Genomic DNA, 19,231 nt, shown 5'->3' with positions numbered 1-19,231 from the left:
TCGTTATCGGGTACGGAAGATCCAACACTTGACTCTTTGTTGGTGTAAGGAATTTTGCTATAGGACGCGTCTACTTTATCAAGCTTACCTGAGTGGTATAATTCACCCACCCAGGTGCTTAACGTCCACCACCACCACCTTGGACAGTGCGCATGCGCAGAAGCCAGGTACTAGCGGCTGGCAAATCCCGAAGAAGACGGCCAAAATTACGGCCAACGAACCCGTAGCCCCGCCACAGGGCGGTTCAAGTGGAGGCTGCAACAGATTCAGTACACTCTCAGCTGATTGTGCTGAGATGGATGCCGATGGCATTGACGACCCGGCCGACGGAGCTGGGCAACCAAAAGCAGCAAAAGTTCATAGACCCCCGCCAATCTACTCTGTTGACACGTCATTGCAGGCGCTCATTCATCTGGCGAAGAATGTGAATCTGGCTAACGGAGACTTCACAATCAAAGAAGTCGTGGCGGGCAGCCACACAATTTACTTTAATCGGCTAGAGCATTTTGAGCTATTCAAGAACAAGCTCTCAGAAACCAACGTTCATTTTTACACATATACCCCTAAAGGCCAGAAACCGAAATCGCTGATCATTAAAGGGATCAGCGGCGATTTTCCCTGTGACGATATCAGGGCCGAGATACAGGACCTACAACTGGCTAATGTGGAGATTATTAGCCTCAGTAAGTTCCATTTCAATAAGAGGGACCCAGCTAGATTCTACCACATACTACAAGTATCTAGTGGTAGCCAGACGGCCGAGCTATTCAAGATTAAGTCCCTTGCCTTCCAGAAGGTGAAATGGGAGCACCTTAAGAAGCCCGCGATATACCAATGCAAGAAGTGCCAGCGCCTGGGCCATGCTAGTAAGAACTGCAACCTGCCGTTCTGCTGTGTTAAGTGTGCGCAAACGCACACTCCGGGCAGCTGTCTCATCTCGGAGGCTTCCGAGAAATCGGCGCTCAAGTGCGCGAACTGTGGACAGGAGAGGCATCCGGCTTCTTACAGAGGTTGCCCATTTATTAAATTTGCGATGCAGAGAAGGAAGTCGCAAACGGCTAACCAGGCCAACCAGAAGCTGCGTGGTTTTAGTGCACGGCAGAGCTTGGTGAAAAGGGGCATGAGCTTCGCCCAAGCGTTGGGTCTTAACCGGAGAGAGGACCCCCCAGCGCCACCTACTGTGGAGTTGCAGCAGACCAGCTACACCCTGCCCGGCAAGCTTGCTGTAACTCAAGCGCCGTCGCGGCCACCTCCCCCTCCACAACCCTCCGAAACCCCTGGTTGGTTGAACGAACTCAAAGCGGATATTTCTCTGCTAGTTTCACAGCAGCTTAAATCGCTGTCTGCGCAGATCACGGCCAACTCTGAGAAAATCGAGTTTATTTTTAATTCTTTGTTCAGCCCTCATAATGGCTAATATCTCCGTTCCTGTTAGTAACATTAAGATAGCGGCGATTAACGTTAATTCGTTATGTGCTAACTATAGAAGGCTTGAGCTGTTAGACTTTGCACGCAGGTATGGTCACGACGCCATCTTTATATCGGAAACCAAGCTAAATGCCAACCACAAAGTTTCCTTCCCTAATTATATTTTTATTAGGAACGACAGACATGCTTCTAGTCATGGCGGAGGAACTGCTATTCTGGTCAGGAAGAACCTCCAGTTCGAAACCATTAATCTCCCGATAATGCGGGAATTTCGAATTATCGAGGGTACTATTTTAAAGCTCCCCTCACTTCACAATAAGAATTTATTTCTAGTCAGTATTTATGCCCGCAATGATAACAGGGCATTATTTGTTGAAGAGCTCTCTGTCCTTTTCCGTGCTCTCGAGCTTCATAGAGATGAGAATTATTTTATTATGGCTGGTGACTTTAACGTTAGATGTAAACAGTGGGGCGATCGTGCGAATAATCAGCGGGGTCGTTTTTTTAATCGATGGACTGAAACATGTGAACAGGAATTTAAGATTAATGTGATTACTCCACACTCCCCCACTTTCAAACCAGCACACACCTTCCTGGATATTTGCTTAGCTGACTCTCGGCTAACTCACACGAATCGCCACGGACTCACTAATAAACCGATTACGCTCCCATATGATAGCGACCACGCTGCAATCTCTCTTTCCTTTGAGATTGGGAATGACTATCCTCCTTGGATGTACTAATCCGCTGCCCCAGCGATTCAATTATAAAGCCACCAATTGGGAAGCCTTCACTGAGAGGTTGGGCGTTAACTATTCCGCTTCAATTCCGGACAATCGTAACCTGTCAATTTCCGAAATTGACAGTGAGCTGCTTGTCATCAATAACTGCATTATAAACACCATTCAGGAGACGGTACCTTGTTTCCCAACCAGCCGTGCCCCTAATTTAATTAAATATATAAATAGTAAAGTTTCTAAATTGCAGCGTAAGAAGAGGAAAATTGTTTCGTCTCTCCATAAACTGCATATCTCTGACCCTACCTCACGCAAGACACTAACTAGGTTCCTTAAATCCCTGCTAGCCTCAACTAAGAGGGAGATTCATCTTGAGCTTCAGAAAACCTCAGAAAGGTACTGGAGCAAAATTTTTAAGGCTATTGACCACAGGAGCTCGGATTCGTTCTTTCCAAAGATTAATGCATTATTACGACCTAAGCAACCGTTGACAGTTGGTGACCTACACGTGGACAAGAATAACTCGCGACTTATTGAGCGAAGCAGCTGTTGCACAGATAGTGTCCCGGCTATTGACAATAAATATGTTTTCTCATCATCCCAGGACTAATTAAATATTCTCGGGGTTCACTTTGAAGCTGTCAATTCGCCTAGGTATCTTAATCTTAACACCCCTCTCAAGGAAATTGTAGATTCGGTTGCTGGTGCTTTCAAATCCGAAGCTGCTACTTATAAGCCACCTACACCTCCTTCTCTGATACTAGTAGAGCCGGCTCTCCCCTCTTAGACGATGCGGGGCCACACCCTTTCTGTAACCCGTTCTCCCTTGGTGATATTCTGAAAAAGCTTCCAAACAAAACTTCGCATGGGTTGGACAATATTCCGCCTATTGTTCTTAAACACTTACCTGGTAATCTCATTTTGGCCCTTACTATCATTTTCAATAACTGTCTCAACCACAATTACTTTCCTTCCGCCTGGAAATGTGCAAAGGTTGTCCCTATCCTCAAAAAAGGCAAGGACCCTAACGACCCTGCTAGTTATCGCCCTATGAGCCTCACGCCGGCTATTAGCAAAGTTTATGAAGCGCATATCAATTCATTAATAGCCTCCTACTGCAAAGCGCTCAATGTCATTCCGGATTGTCAATTCGGATTTAGACACCAGCACTCCACGACGCATGCTACCCATAAATTAGTCTCGGACCTTAACACTAAGGTCGGTAATAGCAGCTTCGTGGGGGCCACTCTCCTTGATCTGGAAAAGGCGTTCGATTCTGTATGGATCGATGGCTTGATCTTCAAGCTTATTAAGAAGGGTTTTCCCCGATGGCTCGTCCATATTATCTGGGACATGATTAGAAACAAGTCTTTCCGTACTACGGACGGTGTTCTGCTATCAACTGCAGCTTACTACATACACGAAGGACTACAGCAAGGAACTGTCAATTCCCCCATACTCTTCTCCATCTTTATTAGCGACCTTCCCAAGCTTTTCGATCTTAATCAGCCCGGTTTCCCGTATCTTCTTCTTTTTGCGGATGATGCGATCGTTTATTTTGCATGCAATAAGGCTTCCGCTGTTCAGACTACCCTCGAACTTACGGTCAATAAAATTAATTCGTACTTCGCTACCTGGAACTTGCGTTTGAACCCAAGTAAATGTGAGACATACTCAAGACTGATTCGTGTGGTTTTTCTTTGTTATTTTTTGGAGTATATCGTTATACAGGGTGTTCGACAACAGGTGGGCAATATTTTAAGGGGTGATTCTAGGGATCAAAATAAGACGAAATAGCGTTTACGGCTTTGTTTTCCAGTTATTAACGTTTAAAAATTCGAGTAAAAAGCGCCAGAAACCTGCAATCCGCTAAGCACCGACGACCGAACGTCAGGTCAGCAGGGGTCGGTACAGTCATAACCAAGAATCGTTGAATAGTAGAAACTTACCTCGTGCTATTCTGTTTCTCGGTACTGCAGCATTCGGCTTCGATTCTTGGTTATGACTGTACCGACCCCTGCTGACCTGACGTTCGGTCGTCGGTGCTGAGCGGATTGCAGGTTTCTAGCACTTTTTACTCGAATTTTTAAACGTTAATAACTGGAAAACAAAAGCATAAACGCTATTTCGTTATTCTTGATTTTCGTCTTATTTTGATCCCTAGAATCACCCCTTAAAATATTGCCCACCTGTTGTCGAACACCCTGTATACTCTGGCAATACGTTAGTTTATAAGTTGACCATGTGATTGCTACTATTTAGTGTTAGCCTCCGAGTCCCGTCCTGTAACGGGCAAGCAGGCTGTGATTCCCCAAAGATTGTACTGAATTCTTTTTTTCGTTTAGTTTTTGTATTCTCGTAGCCTTAGGACTGATCTATGTACAATTGTTAACAAAAACAATAAAACGATTTAAAAAAATGGATAAAGTAGTAGGCTCGTTGAACTACGCCGTCGCGAGTTCAAATCCCAGCGGGGGCTAGTTCATTTTTTCTCTCCATTCTTTTTGTTTCTGCTTTTTTGTGTTCTTTTTGCCTTTCTTGTTTTTTTTTGTTCTATTTTCTTGTTTTTTGTTTTTAATTTATTATAATTTTGTCATATGTATTATTTACAGTTTATGGGTTGATACATAACGTAGAAACACGAAAAACATAAGTGTTTTCGACAATATGAACATTTAATAAAAGCTGATGCATTGCAAGAGCTCTTTGCTTTTCTTACACTATCCGGAAAACATACTTGGTTAACATTCAAAAAAACTGATCTATCGGATATAAAAGTTACAAAATTTGACTGAATTTTTGCGATGTATACCGCCCCATAAATTGTAAATAATACATATGACAAAATTTAATAAATTAAAATCAAAAAACAAGAAAACAGAACAAAAAAGTAGAAACTAAAAAAATGTAGAAAAAAAATGAATTAGCCTCAAAGGATTTGAACTCACGACGGCGTAGTTCAACGAGCCTACTACTTTACCCGTTTCCCTAACACAGCTGTGGATAAGCGTTTTACCAATTTAATACTTAAGGATATCAGAGAATTAAAATATTAAATATCTCTTTAAATATTGAGTATTGACGAAAACGGCCAAACACGGGTCAACTTATTTTTCATCAAGATTCACCAGAAAAAGTTATATCAAAATCAATGACCCAACTGCTGTGAGGCCTCCTTGTAAGATCGTCTTATTCGAATAAGCAATGCTTAAGTCGCTATGTACAGGATTGCCTCGAAATAAGCAAGTGGCTCGGGACCGAACAGTTGCTTATTTCGAAGCAGGCATGCTATTCGGCTTGACTTTGTTCTAGAAACGGGACGATAGAGAACGCGAGAAGCGAGTGAGAGATCCGAGGTAGCGGCAAATCATAAAGTGATCGGCCGAGCAGCGATGTTATTTTTTGAACAAGGATAGAATATAGCATGCCCTCTCATTCTCGCACTATGCGTTTCCGAAGGCATGTGGAATCACGAAGATGGCTTGAATAGTACGTTTTTCAAGCCTTTTAACACGTTGAGTGCTACGCCGGTCCCTAGGGACCGGAGGTGGACTTTCCGTTCAGCCGGCGCCGGTCCCTGGGGACCGGCAATCGATTTTTCGTTTAAGCGGCGTGGATTCTAGGGACTGACTGCGAAATTCTCGTTTGATCGACATCGGTGCATGAGACCTGCATTGTCAAGGGTTAAATTATAAATGACAATAAAAAATTTAAGTTAAAATTTAATGAAGTTTATTAAAACATTGTAAACAAAAATGTGGCTGAGATTTGCACATATCACAGTAGGTAACTACTTTTTTCGTGTTTTTCTTCGCTATGTCGCTCCCGAGCATTTTTGCATTCGTGCTATAACATTCAGCACAGTATTTTCGCACTTTATGAGCCTTTCCTTCTTTTTCCCGAAGTTTGTGGATACGTCTACTTGTACCGGCCTCAACTGGAGTTTGCTCGTGTGAATGTTGTGTGAGAGCAGCTACTAATTGTTTCCGGAACATTGTAATGGATATCTTTGTCTCCGATACACTTTCATACATATGTAACGCATTCACAACGGCAGTATTCAAAAGAAGATCGAAGGCTAATTTTCTGTACCACTTCAATGCTCTTCTAAGTGGACTGCTGTAGGAACTCATCTGATCGGATAGATCAATCGGCGTTTTTCCTTTATTATAATCAATAATTATTTTTGGTTTATAGGAAACCCCTGTTCTAGTTGTTACGTTTTCCATTTCGTTTGAATGTTTGGTCGAAAGAACTAAAACATCCCTCTTGTCTTTCCACTTCATGACGGTAATTCCGTTCCTGTTTTCTTGTGCAATAACTTCTCCCCGCCGCAGTTTGGCTGTCACAACTGCCTTTGGATTTTCTTTCCGATTTGGCCGAAGGGTACCAATCAAATGCATATTCTTTGATATTAATTTGTTTGCTAAATCTACACTCGTATAATAATTATCTGTACATAAAGTATGGCCTTTTTCAAACAAATCTTCACACAAATTCAGAACAACATTTGTGGGTGTTGTATTTTCTTTGTCCAATGTTTTGCCAGTGTAGACGCGATAACTGTAGGTGTAATTATTAGTGCAGCACAATTTAAATATTTTAATCCCATACCTGTGCCTCTTTTGTTTCATGTACTGTCTAAATGCGATCCGTCCACGGAATGGTATTATCGACTCGTCGATGCATAACATTTCGGTGGGATCATAATATTTTTTAAAATTTGAGTTCAGTTCGTTAAGAACAAATTCAACCTTTGACAGACGGTTGGAAGCATCAACTTTTGTGTTGTCAGCAAAATGCAACATTCTCAAGAGAATTTGAAAGCGGTCTCTACACATTATTTTTTGTGGAAATGTGTGACCAAACATTGGATCCTGGGACCAATATAGACTCAAAGATGGGAGTTTTACTAATCCCATCCACAAAATCAGTCCAAAAAAACCGCTTTATTTCATTTTTATCTGTTGGCACCCATTTATTGCAACGTTCGGAGTACACTCTGCTTTGTGTGGCATAAATATTTGTTTCTTCTGCTATATGTTCAAACATGGTCTCCGTCACATAAAGCCCATAAAAATCTTCCACTTTTCTACAATGTCGCACTTGTTCATTAAAAAGTTTGGCACCATGGGGACTTGTGAAAGATATAATATTTGGTTGGTTGCCTCGCGGTTCAAACCACTCGTTTGGATCACTAGTTCCGATATCCCTTAGTGAACTATCGGATTTACTGTCACTACCTGAAGAAGGCAATGGTACTGCATGCCCACGTTTGCGTGGTACTAATATCGAACTCGACGAGTCACTATCGCTTTGTTCTCTCAACATTTTTAGTTGATGGGTAACAAAACTTTTTCAAAAAATATAAAACTGAATTCTCTCTGCTGCACTGAACCTTTATACTCCCGTGGCTTTTTCCGACTGATCGTTTATACTTTTCGGTCCAGTGAAGTGTTGACCTTCCGCGTCACGCGAAGTAGTAAGGCGGCAGCGCTTGACATCAAGTGCTCACGCGATTAGGCGACACCGCGCCGTGCGCTGCCGGCTGAGCGGAAAGTCTAGCGAAATCGGCGCCGCACTCAACGTGTTAAAACATCATATGCGTCGGCAAGTGCTGTATGGAGCGAAGAAATCCTGGAGCAAGAATTGTTGACGTTGCATTTAGTAAAGCAGCTAGACTTGAAATAGCACAGAACGGATTTCGGTGCACAGGAATTTATCTCTTCGATCGTAACATTTTCAGTGATCTCGATTTTTTACCTGCTTCCATGACTGATGTAACAATTCAAGAATCAGAATTCGTCAATCAGTTTTCTACAAGGACGGCTTCCACAGAATCTTCTTCTGAACCTACAGCCTCAACGCGCAATGTAACAGAAGCAATTCAATTGATTTCACCATTGCCTGATGCTTCCAAAAAACGCTTCGCATCTCGTTCACGAAGAACACAGCGAAGTGAAATTTTGACATCGTCTCCCTATAAGGATGAAACTATTGCGAAATGTAGGAGAATTATAAAAAATAATCAAAGCAAAGCAAAACGAAAAATAAATGTTTTCAATCAAGAAAATCAAGAGGAGACCCGATGCATCCTTTGTGGAGAGACATTCGAAGAAGATTGAATACAATGCTATCACTGTAAAGATTGGGCACATGAACAATGTGCAAGTATTAATGAATCCGATTTATACTATTGTTGTAATATTTGTAAGAATATGTGAAAATAAATGATATCCGGGGCTACTCGCCTTTTTTCGAATGAGTAAAAACAGAGGTTCCAGTTTATTGCTGGTTGTCTTAAAGTTATTTAAGAAATATGTTTTTTTATGATATAATGAATCAGATAGACCCTATATTTATTACATGAAAGAGAAATGTGATTAAAATTGATTGATTCTATGTGTTTTTTTGCATTTTATTCAAGTGTCCAGGGCTACCTGCCATTTTTTCGACTGACAAGGAGAGTGCAAGGCCTTCGTCTCACCGATTTCGTTGAAACTTTGCACACTTATAGATCTCGTTCTCCTGTTTACGAGTATATACCATTATAGGGGCAGATACTCAGTAGTTTTTGAGATATTTATAATTAAAGTTTTATTATTACCATAAAGTAGATTTTAGTTGCGGCGACTACCAAGTGTAACTGTGGCGGAGTGGTAACGTATCAGGCTTGTACATTAACGGTCCAGGGTTCAAATCCTGCGTGGTGTGAGTATGAATTTTTTTTTGTTCCAGTTAATTGAATTGCACAATTACTTGTTGTTTACAACAGTGGTACTTGTCGTAAAAGCACGGGAAGCATAGTGTACAAAAGCATTTTGCACATCGAACAAATGCAGTATTGTTGCATGAACATTTACTTTTTTGTATTTCCATGGACTATATTGGAAATAGTCGAATGATGTTTTTCTTCTTTGGGCTCATACCATCTATTCTCCACAGAAACTTTGTGCGTTATATCTTTGCTTCGTCGAACTTCTCGTCTTACGCTTGTAACGACCCAATAAGAAGCACAATACCTTTTTATTTCATTTTTCTTTATTATATTTCATATAAAGTGTCTAATTTAATTTCTATTGTTAATATTTAGTTTAATGTATATAATAATTTTTGTAATAAATAGTTTTCATTTTCGTCGATAACCAAGTCTATTAAATTCGTCGGTAAAAGTTTGGTCGATAAGTCAGACGGTAAAACAGTTATCGATAAATTATCGACGTCTGACCGCGCACGCGCCAGCGCAACCCCAGTAAGCATACGGTGGGGTAGTATTCTAGAGTGGGGATGCTGGACTATCACGTGATGGGAAAAACCCAGCTACCCCAAGAACTCTATGCGGAAAAAAGGTGCCGACTCAGCAAGATCTGAGTATAAATAGAGGCGTTCCGCACAGTTTCGATGCAGATCTTCTCAGGCCTCGACCTGAAGCAGACAATACTCTGAACAGTAGAGAAAAGCTTGCGCTGAACTGTTTAGGCAGCGATAGAGCGCGAGCTACAGCTATTTCCTACTCTTCCACTGGTGGAGTGCAGTACCGTAGATCAGTGGACCTCCTATCCGCGGTTCGCAACGTGTTACCCAGGTGTTACGCTAAGCCTACGTTTAAGTGTAAAGAGCTAGCGAGGAGCGGAGCTCCTTGAACGGCCTGCAATTAACACAGCTCTGGTATAACCAGAAACCGATTGCGACCCATAGGAAAGGTTAACTGGATTTTAAGCGGTCTAGCACAAACCTCTGGAATTTAGTTTCCATAATCATTGTTGAAAACAAACAGAGTATTGACTGTACAGGAAGACCACGCCGCATTCGCGTTAGCGCTATCGATTATTACAATTATTAATTTCTACTTACATATATTAATTACTAATTACATATTTTTAATTGTATTCCCAATCTAGGGCGAACTAATTATAATTTCTTACTGTATTCCTATTTCTAGCCGCACTTATTGTGATACTAGCGATTTTCTTTTATATTATATTTCAATTCACTTACCTTATAATTTTTGAATAAACATATTTTCATTCGGTATCTAGCACATTAGTGTTTGGATTTCACTCCTTAACCGCAAACCACACGAACCTATAATCCCTATAACACAGAATACGAGTCACCTTCTAAGGGAACCGCTCTCCCTACAAGTCGGTGCAGTGACGTATTCACTCTGGGTCGTTACACGCTTATGGTGACTGTTTATGTTATTGTTAGAACCGATAAGGCAGCTTGCATGCATCGAAATGAATTCTTTAGTCAGTCAAAGTTGTTAATGTTTAAGACGTTTATAATGTTTATTCAATATCTTGTTTGTAATTTTTTGTTTTCAAGTTGGCACTGCCTACAGTTTTTTTTGTTCGGCTCTCCCGCCTTTTTTCTTGCGACGCTATTAAGTGCTCGTTGGTGCAATGCACGTGTACCACGTTTTTTTTATATAAGGAATTAAATGTTTTATAAGCAACCTGTGTTGTCTATTCCATTGCCCACAAACAAAAGTCAGTCCAGAACCATAGTAAGAAGTGAAAATGAATGTACAAGAATCTACTTCATCAGTTAATATTTCCGTCGCGAGTGATAGTGAATTTTATAATTGTAATTGTGAGAAGCAACAATTAAAGGATGCTTTAACATATGCAGAAGAGTATCTTCGCAATGCAGATCTGATTGCTAATGAATCATCCACAGTCATTTCCAATTCGGCAATGGCAATAGGTAAAAGGATTGTTGAAAATATTATCGACATGCTGGATGAATATAAAATAATAACGGATGAATGTCTCATTGATACTGATGAATCGGACCCTGACAATGAGTATACAGGGAGGACCAGGATGGTCTCCCCACACGTTTTTCTCACTTATCATAGGCGATAGCGAAAAAAATGATAATGGGGGGTATTAACACTTTCGAGACGATGTCGGTCCCTGGGGACTGACACTTTCCGTTTAGCCGGCGCACAGTGGGACAAAACGGCTTTTGGCGATCAAAATTCGATTTTCGTGAAATCGAAAATTGAAAAACTAATTACATACATCGATAGAGAATAAACTGTAGTTTAACGTAGTATAATTCGTTTTTTCATATTTGCTTCCGTTTTGCCGTGGTTCGCACTCAAAGTCAGTAGAAATTCGTCAAGACGAAACGCTGATAATATTACCCGTAACTTCAATGTACGATTCTAATGAATTTTACTCGGAAAGATACAATTCAAATGAATGATAAAGTTTACTAGGATAGTATAGATTCTATTCAGTGCATAAAGTAAGTTAAAATGTTAACAACTTTTTAAATAATAGGATCTGATTGAAACGAAGTACATTTAACTAAAATCTCAACTTTGAGTTTGATTTTAAAAAAATGCTACAACTTGCGACGTGTTTAATTATTACTACAGGAAAGAGTGAACCTTCCTCTATTAGAATCTGAAAAAATTGGTTGCACATGTTTGCACCTTTTCAAGAAAATGTCGATTGAATGAAATTACACCCATCTCGGCCGCTGCGCACGAGGATGGAAAAGCAGTAACAGATACGATTATTAACCAGTTAACTGCCTAATTAACTATTATTATTAATTATTGCAACGTGTATATTTCTTATCCAAAACTTTATTTCGGTTCAATAAAAGTGTTCAATATAACGATTAGTTATAAATAATAGGATCTGATTGAAACGAAGTACCTACATCTAACTAAAATCTCAACTTTGAGTTTGATTTTAAAAAAATGCTACAACTTGCGACGTGTTTAATTATTACTACAGGAAAGAGTGAACCTTCCTCTATTAGAATCTGAAAAAATTGGTTGCACATGTTTGCACCTTTTCAAGAAAATGTCGATTCAATGAAATTACACCCATCTCGACCGCTGCGCACGAGGATGGAAAAGCAGTAACAGATACGATTATTAACCAGTTAACTGCCTTATTAACTATTATTATTAATTATTGCAACGTGTATATTTGTTATCCAAAACTTTATTTCGGTTCAATAAAAGTGTTCACTGATCAATACAAATGTGATCCTTTCTTGTTTTTCTTTAACTTTTTCGTAAAAATTATGATAGGAGTATTTGCCTTGCATTCGACGTGTATACTTGTCATTGCCTGATTTTTATTACATATCCCGTTAAAAATTTTCGAAACTAAATCCCACAGTCAAATAGTCAATAGGCCAATATTAACTTTTCTATCCCCTGTACAGTGATTATAATTTAACGATCGCGATAATCTTCAAGCATCTACCAGCTAACCTATTAAGTACCAGTTGTGCACAATTACCATATCATAAACCAACCTAATTTATTTTATTGTTGTAAGCAAACTTTCAATATTCTAAGACAGTCGAAACTGCTCTACGGCAATAATAATTATTTCGACTTGTCGGCCATCAATTACCTTCTATAAACGTTTTCGTAGATTTAAGCCCTTGCCCTTTTTTCGGATTATATCTTTTCATTCACGAAACAATATGTTTACCATCTTTTAGTGAGAACAAAGGGTTCATAAAGTTCTTACCTGCACGCGGAATGCCTCAAGTAGTTCACCTGAGGGTACGCTCGGTACCATAGATACCATAAACATATTACTGTCCGTCACGATTGAATTGACATTATCACCTAACTTTTGCTTATATTCGCTTTGACCTGATGAACCATCACATCCCCATTTGCTCGTTAAAAGTAGGTTGGTGTCATTTAAGGCTTCAATTTCACTCTCAGTTTTTAATTGTATAATTCCATTGACTGTAGAATCGAGTAACTTTTGAAGCGATACTTTAGCAGAAACGCTAGTAACTTCGTCAATTTCGGGCAAGCATTTGCTTCTGGCTTGAATAATTTCGTTATAACTCGGTAATGCGTTGTGATTCCTCTTCTTCAACTCGTTTCGAAGCACAGTATACTTATCTTTGGAAAGTCCTAGATCCAAAAACAAAGATAATGCTTCTTCCGCTGTAAATTTTCGTGGTGCGTGGTTTGCAGTCCGAATCGTGTTCTTCATTTCATTAAGAAGATCTGGACCAACTTCGTCGACAGCTTCAACAATGGATGCCTTTTCGTATTGTCGTTCTGATTTGTATCGTTGACACAGCCCTTGGTTAATCAAATCAGTAGACATATTTTGATTATGTTCTCTTAATTTCTGTCTTCTGGTCACTTCTGAACAATCCTCCAAACTTTTCACTGGTCTACCTACATTGGACGTGGATGGAACTTGATACATCGCTGTGGTATAGATCATAAGAAATATAAATAAATATATTATAAAAACACATGTCTTGTCATTTTTTAATTATTATATCCATTTCTCTTACAGTTATTAACATTTTTAAGCCAAATTTTTGTTAAATAACATAAAATATGTCTAACAAGTGAAGGATATTGAACGCGCTTCAGTTTATACGTGAATATCTTGACACCCTGTAGTTGAATATTATTTATATTAATACAACTTAAGCATCATAATGTAGGCAAAAACTTCCCAAAATTTCATTAAAATATTTCCAATAGAAGCGAAGTTACAGAATTTTGATCGCCAAAAGCCGTTTTGTCCCACTGTGCGGCGGAGAAATATCCCCACTCCGTAGTATCTTTAGGGTACGCAGTCGAAGTATGCATGTGTGACGTTCTCTGTCGAATGCTTCAGCGTAGTGTGGCACGGCGCGACACGACATTGAGGAAATTCAAATTGAAATATCGTACAATTTAATAAACGTGGAAAGGATTTTTTTGGAAGTAGGATAAATATGGTAGTACTAATACTTTGTTAGAATGTTTATTTATTTACAAAAGTTCAAAGAAGTATTTGTACATCTTTTGAACTATAAATGCTGTACAAGTGCAACAAACAACCTATTTATCAATTTAATGATGATGTCAATGTTATAAATATTAATAATTTTATGATGTGTCAAAACGGTAGACACGGAAATGATGCATAACCCTTTGTCCCAAAATTACAGAACAATGTACAAGGAAATAGTTTTGCAATGTGCAATAGTATCCGAAGATTCGAAGCAGAAACGGAATGTATTCAACAGACTTATGTGAATTTTAATATCTTCTCAACGCCACTGTTCGTCAATGAAAACGTGTAATGTTGGCTGCAATAAATGTTATGCATGTTTCGGATCGGACAATAAAATCGACGCACAGAACAAGGGACAAAGAATGTGCATGGCAATTGAATGTTCCAAGCATTGACATTCACTCTCCTTCTGGTATCTCCTCGGCATTTGTTTGCCTGCACGATTTTAAATTCTCGATTAAATTGGTAATGCTTGGAACAATCGATTGCCTGCACTTCAACATTAATAAGCATTTTAAATTATAGTCAGTTAACCTTGTTCTGTGCGCCGATTTCACGTTCTTCATGTGTGAGAACAGTTGTTCACACACATACGTAGATCCAAACATGCATAACATTTTTGCAGCCCTGTTGAACAGTACGGGGAAATTAGCCTGGGAAATATTTTCATAAAATGCTGCCAATGTTTCTGCCTCATTGAACTTATTTTTTAATACGAAATTACACTGCAGCTCTAAAAGCTCCAACTGCACCTCCGGCGGAACAGAATCAACTTCTACTGAGAATGGCGTTGCGAAGATATTGAAATCGGATTCCAACGCCCGTAGATCCTGAAATCTGCTTTTAAATTCTGTAGATAGATTTGCTAAAATGTCTACAAATTTATTAAATGTTGTACCCTCTCTCGCGATAGTCTGTACTGAAGGGAAATGGCAAGTGTTTCCCACCAGTAATTGTCTGCTGAATAATTCTAATTTTTTTTCGAATGTTCGAATCTGTGTATATAAATCGACTATTATTTTTCTATTACCTTGTAATGCTTTATTCAGCACATTTAAATGAAATACTATGTCATTTAAGAATGCAAAATCCAGCAGCCACTGTTCATCCTGTAATTCTGGCACCGGATTATCCATCATTTCCATGAAGATAGCTATTTCTTGGCGAAGAGTAAAAAATCTGTCCAATAATTTTCCCCGACTCAACCACCTAATTTCCGTGTAATACGGAAGATCACCGTATTCAGAATCTAATTCTTGTAAGAATTCTTTAAACTGACGGCGTTTTTGTCCGTGGTTGCGAATATAGTTCGTAATTTTGACAATCACGGACATTACATTTGTCAGAATTAAACTTCTTGCACATAAATTTTCCTGATGTACAATGCAATGTACAGCAATTACATTAGAACCATTTACTTCTGTAGGGGATATTATATAAGTAGTTCTTTTATTCTGCTATGTACTATTTCTTTATTATTTTACTCCTTGACATTCGCTCTTACAGGGAAGAGAAAAGCAAAAGCCCTGATTCCGCCTCGCTCCCGTCTTTCATACCTCCTTACACACGGTCACATTCGATCATAGATTCGTACACGCATTCACACACTCTTGTCACGCGCTGACTTTTGGTCAAGATATCATTCTTACCATGCATGCATCTCGATTCGTAGAAACTGTCACTCGGTCCAAACACTCTTTCTTCACACTTCACTCGATCCAACTGTCAAACGGTCCAAACACTCTTCGTTCACACTTCGGTCAGTCCAACTATCGCTCGGCCCAAACATTCTCAACTTACATCCTACACTCGGCCATCCTGCACTGACATTTGCCCCCGAATGTCCTCAAAAATCATCATTTTCACATTCCGACATATCACTCTCTTCATTCATCCATGGTTTCATATAATCGGCCGCCGTTGACGTTTGTGACGGTCCCTCATGCTCGCCAACTCGCTGTACAATATATCTATTATTGCGCATTACTTTTACAACCTCATAAGGTCCGAAATATTTACTTGCAAATTTCAACCCTGGTCCTTGTTGTACACGCTGAATCGCTACTAAGTCACCCTCGCGGTAAATTCTTGCATCCGTCCTTTTTTTATTATATGTTTTTCTATTCTCCGCCTGTATCTTAGCAATATTTTCTTTCGCGCGATCTCTCAATTCACCTCGATCACTCTCAAACATATCGACCCACTCATTTTCCAACATCTCTTTCACTTGCGGATCGTCTCTAAAACGCGCTCGCGTTCCGAATAACAACTCAAATGGCGAGATACCGATACTTCGCTGCACTGTAATATTTAAAAATTGCTGCGCCCTGTCTAAATGACGATACCACTCTCCTTTCTCTGGGTTGGACAACTTTGTCAAAAGCGGTATCAACGTGCGATTGACACGTTCTACCTGGCCATTAGATCTCGGAATGCCAGTCGTTGTAAGAGAATGGCGAATGTTCTCTTTAGCACAGTAATCCGCGAATTCCTTCGATGTAAACGCGGTTCCTCTATCGGAGACAATACGTCGCGGATTTCCAAAAATCGCAGCCTGCTTCTGAAGTCTCGCCAACACTTCTGCTGTACTTGTACTTTTCGTCGCATACAACCATACAAATTTCGAGAATGAATCAATAACTACAAATATATGTCTGTAACTTTTTTTAGTCGACGGTAACGGTCCTAAATGGTCTACATGAAATGTGTCGAGTGGTACTTCACCTTTGTCTATGGGATTCAAGTATCCCTCCTGCTTACCGCGCTTCTTTTCGGCTAGAATACATGCAACACAATTTTGAATGACGTTCTCTATTTTTGTTTTTACGCTTGGAATCCAATAATCTTTTCTAAGAAGTGCCTCAGTTTTACTTACAGAAAAATGACCCCTTTCATGTGCTTGTCGAATTATCTGCGATGACATCTGTTTCGGAACTACTAACTTTGGATCATCGTCAACATCTTTAAAAAGTAAACCGCCCCTAATTTCATAACCTTTGATTTTATTCTGTTCTACCAGATCTATAATTTTCAGCAAATCAGTATCATTGCGCTGTGCCCGCTTCAAACGCATCGTTAAACCATCCTTTAATTCTTCTACTACCATACACGAAGGCAACGGGTAGCGACTCAACGCATCCACATGCATCATGCTTTTTCCTGGTCGGTGTTCTATTGTGTACTCGAATTCCTCCAAAAGAAGAGCCCATCTGGCCACACGCACACACAGATCCCTTTTCTTCATCGTCAAAGTAAAAGCACGACAGTCTGTTACGATTTTGAATGGTATTCCTAATAAATATACTCTAAACTTTTTGAGAGCTTTAACTATCGCGAGTACCTCCAGTTCGTAGCTGGTATAATTCTTTTCTGCTGGTGTAGTTTTACCACTCGCGTAATACACGGGGTGTAGCGCATTGTCTTTATCATTCTTTTGCAACAGAATTGCTCCATACCCATACATACACGCATCCGTATGCAATTGCGTTTCAGCGCCCACTCGATACAGACTTAATACAGGTTTATCACTTAATATTTCTTTCAGATGGATGAAGGCATTTTTTTGTTCCTCACCGAACACGAACTTTGCATCTGCTTTTAATAAATTAGACAATGGTCTCGCTATGAGTGAGTAATAACGAATAAACTTTCTAAAATATCCACTCAAACCAAGAAAACTCTGTACCTGCCGCGTATTTGTAGGTTCCGGAAATCTCTTAACTGCTTCTGTTTTATGTTCGGATGGACGTAGTTGTCCGTTTTCTATTATATGTCCCAAAAATTCAACTTTATTCTGCAATAAACTACATTTTTTCCAATTTATTTGTAATCCTGCTTCGCTGGCCGTATTCAAAACAATTCGAAGGTTTTTCAATCCGTCTTCATAATCAATCGCTGGTATTATCAGATCATCTAGATATACTAAAACTATCTTTCTGCGAATCAAGTCTTTAAAAACGGCGTTTATGTATTTTTGAAATATTGCGGGAGAATTACACAAACCAAAGGGAACTCTAAGAAATTCAAAATGTCCATCAGGAACTATAAATGCAGTATATTTTTGACTCTTTTGTTCTACTGGAACATGGAAAAAACCATTCTTTAAATCTAGCGTACTAAAATAATTTGCACCTTGTAACGAGTCTAACTGATCTTCTATTAGCGGCAATGGATACCGATCCTTAATAATCTTTTTATTTATCTGTCTATAATCTACACACAATCTCATAGAACCATTTTTCTTTTTCACTAATACTACCGGACTCGCATACTCCGATAGCGATGGTTGTACTATGCCTTCATCAATCCATTCCTGTACTTGAATATTCACAATTTCTCGTTCTAAGGGCGATAATCGCCTCGCTCTTTGGTAAATGGGCTCCTCATCCTTAAGCACAAGTGACATTTCAACACCTATTTCTTTAATTTTCTCAGGCTTGTAATTCTCGACCAGTTCTTGGATCTCTACTCGGTGTTCAACATTCGGTACATGTGACACGTCTACTTTTTCGATCTCTTCAGTCAAATTTATTTGATATATTTCCGGAAGGTTAGAATCATTAACGAGTACTTCTTTTTTAAGTGGAACAATAGTAATATTGCCATTCTTAACAGAAAGTTCGACTGTATCGAGAAAATCAGTTCCTATTATTAATTTATGATTCATTAGTGTTTCTGAAACCACGCGTACAAGAATTATATAAGAATTGCTATCAACCACTAGTTCTGCATAAAATTCACCTAACGTTGTATTTGTGGAACCTACTCCGGCAAATTTGATTTCTTTCGGTTGCAATCGAGGAGATCCCAACCCCATATACTGATCAGCGCGCATTAAACAAAAATCACTCCCCGTGTCAATCAGTGCTTCAATATGATGCCCATTTACCTTTACATCTTTTATACATTTTTTCCGTGATACTTGAGATACAACGCAACTCACCGCTGCTGCAGCCTGTCCTTTAGGGCACCTAGTCGCAATGTGTCCTCGCTCATTGCACTTAAAACACTTCATACCTTCGCTCTTTGTAGGACACTTGTCACTCATGTGCTCCGGCGAACCACAGGTATAGCAGAAACGTTTCCCGCTGCGGAATTCTTGCCTCCTGTCGGTCCTCTCGATCCTCCCGAACGCCTGCCGGCCGTACCCCTCGTTTCCGTGTCTCGTACCCCTCGTTGCGTTGACCTGGCTTCTGTCCCGTAAAGTTATTTTCTCGAATGCTTCAAGAAGGTCTGCCTTTGTATAAAACCTTTGTATTCGTGCCT

The 19,231-nt window shown here is 39.6% G+C and overlaps 1 protein-coding gene across 1 annotated transcript; it reads right to left on the bottom strand.

Annotated features, from left to right (window-relative positions):
- Positions 1-5,887: 5,887 nt before the first annotated feature.
- Positions 5,888-6,859, bottom strand: LOC123989264 (piggyBac transposable element-derived protein 4-like). Its single transcript, XM_046289986.1, has one exon. It carries the CDS (start codon positions 6,857-6,859, stop codon positions 5,888-5,890), a length of 972 nt encoding a protein of 323 aa, XP_046145942.1.
- Positions 6,860-19,231: the final 12,372 nt, after the last annotated feature.

This window comes from Osmia bicornis, unplaced genomic scaffold (assembly GCF_907164935.1).
Source record: "Osmia bicornis bicornis unplaced genomic scaffold, iOsmBic2.1, whole genome shotgun sequence".
Classification (NCBI taxonomy): Eukaryota; Metazoa; Arthropoda; class Insecta; order Hymenoptera; family Megachilidae; genus Osmia; species Osmia bicornis.
Note: the sequence above shows the minus strand (reverse complement) of the source record. Positions and strands in the feature narration are given on the sequence as shown.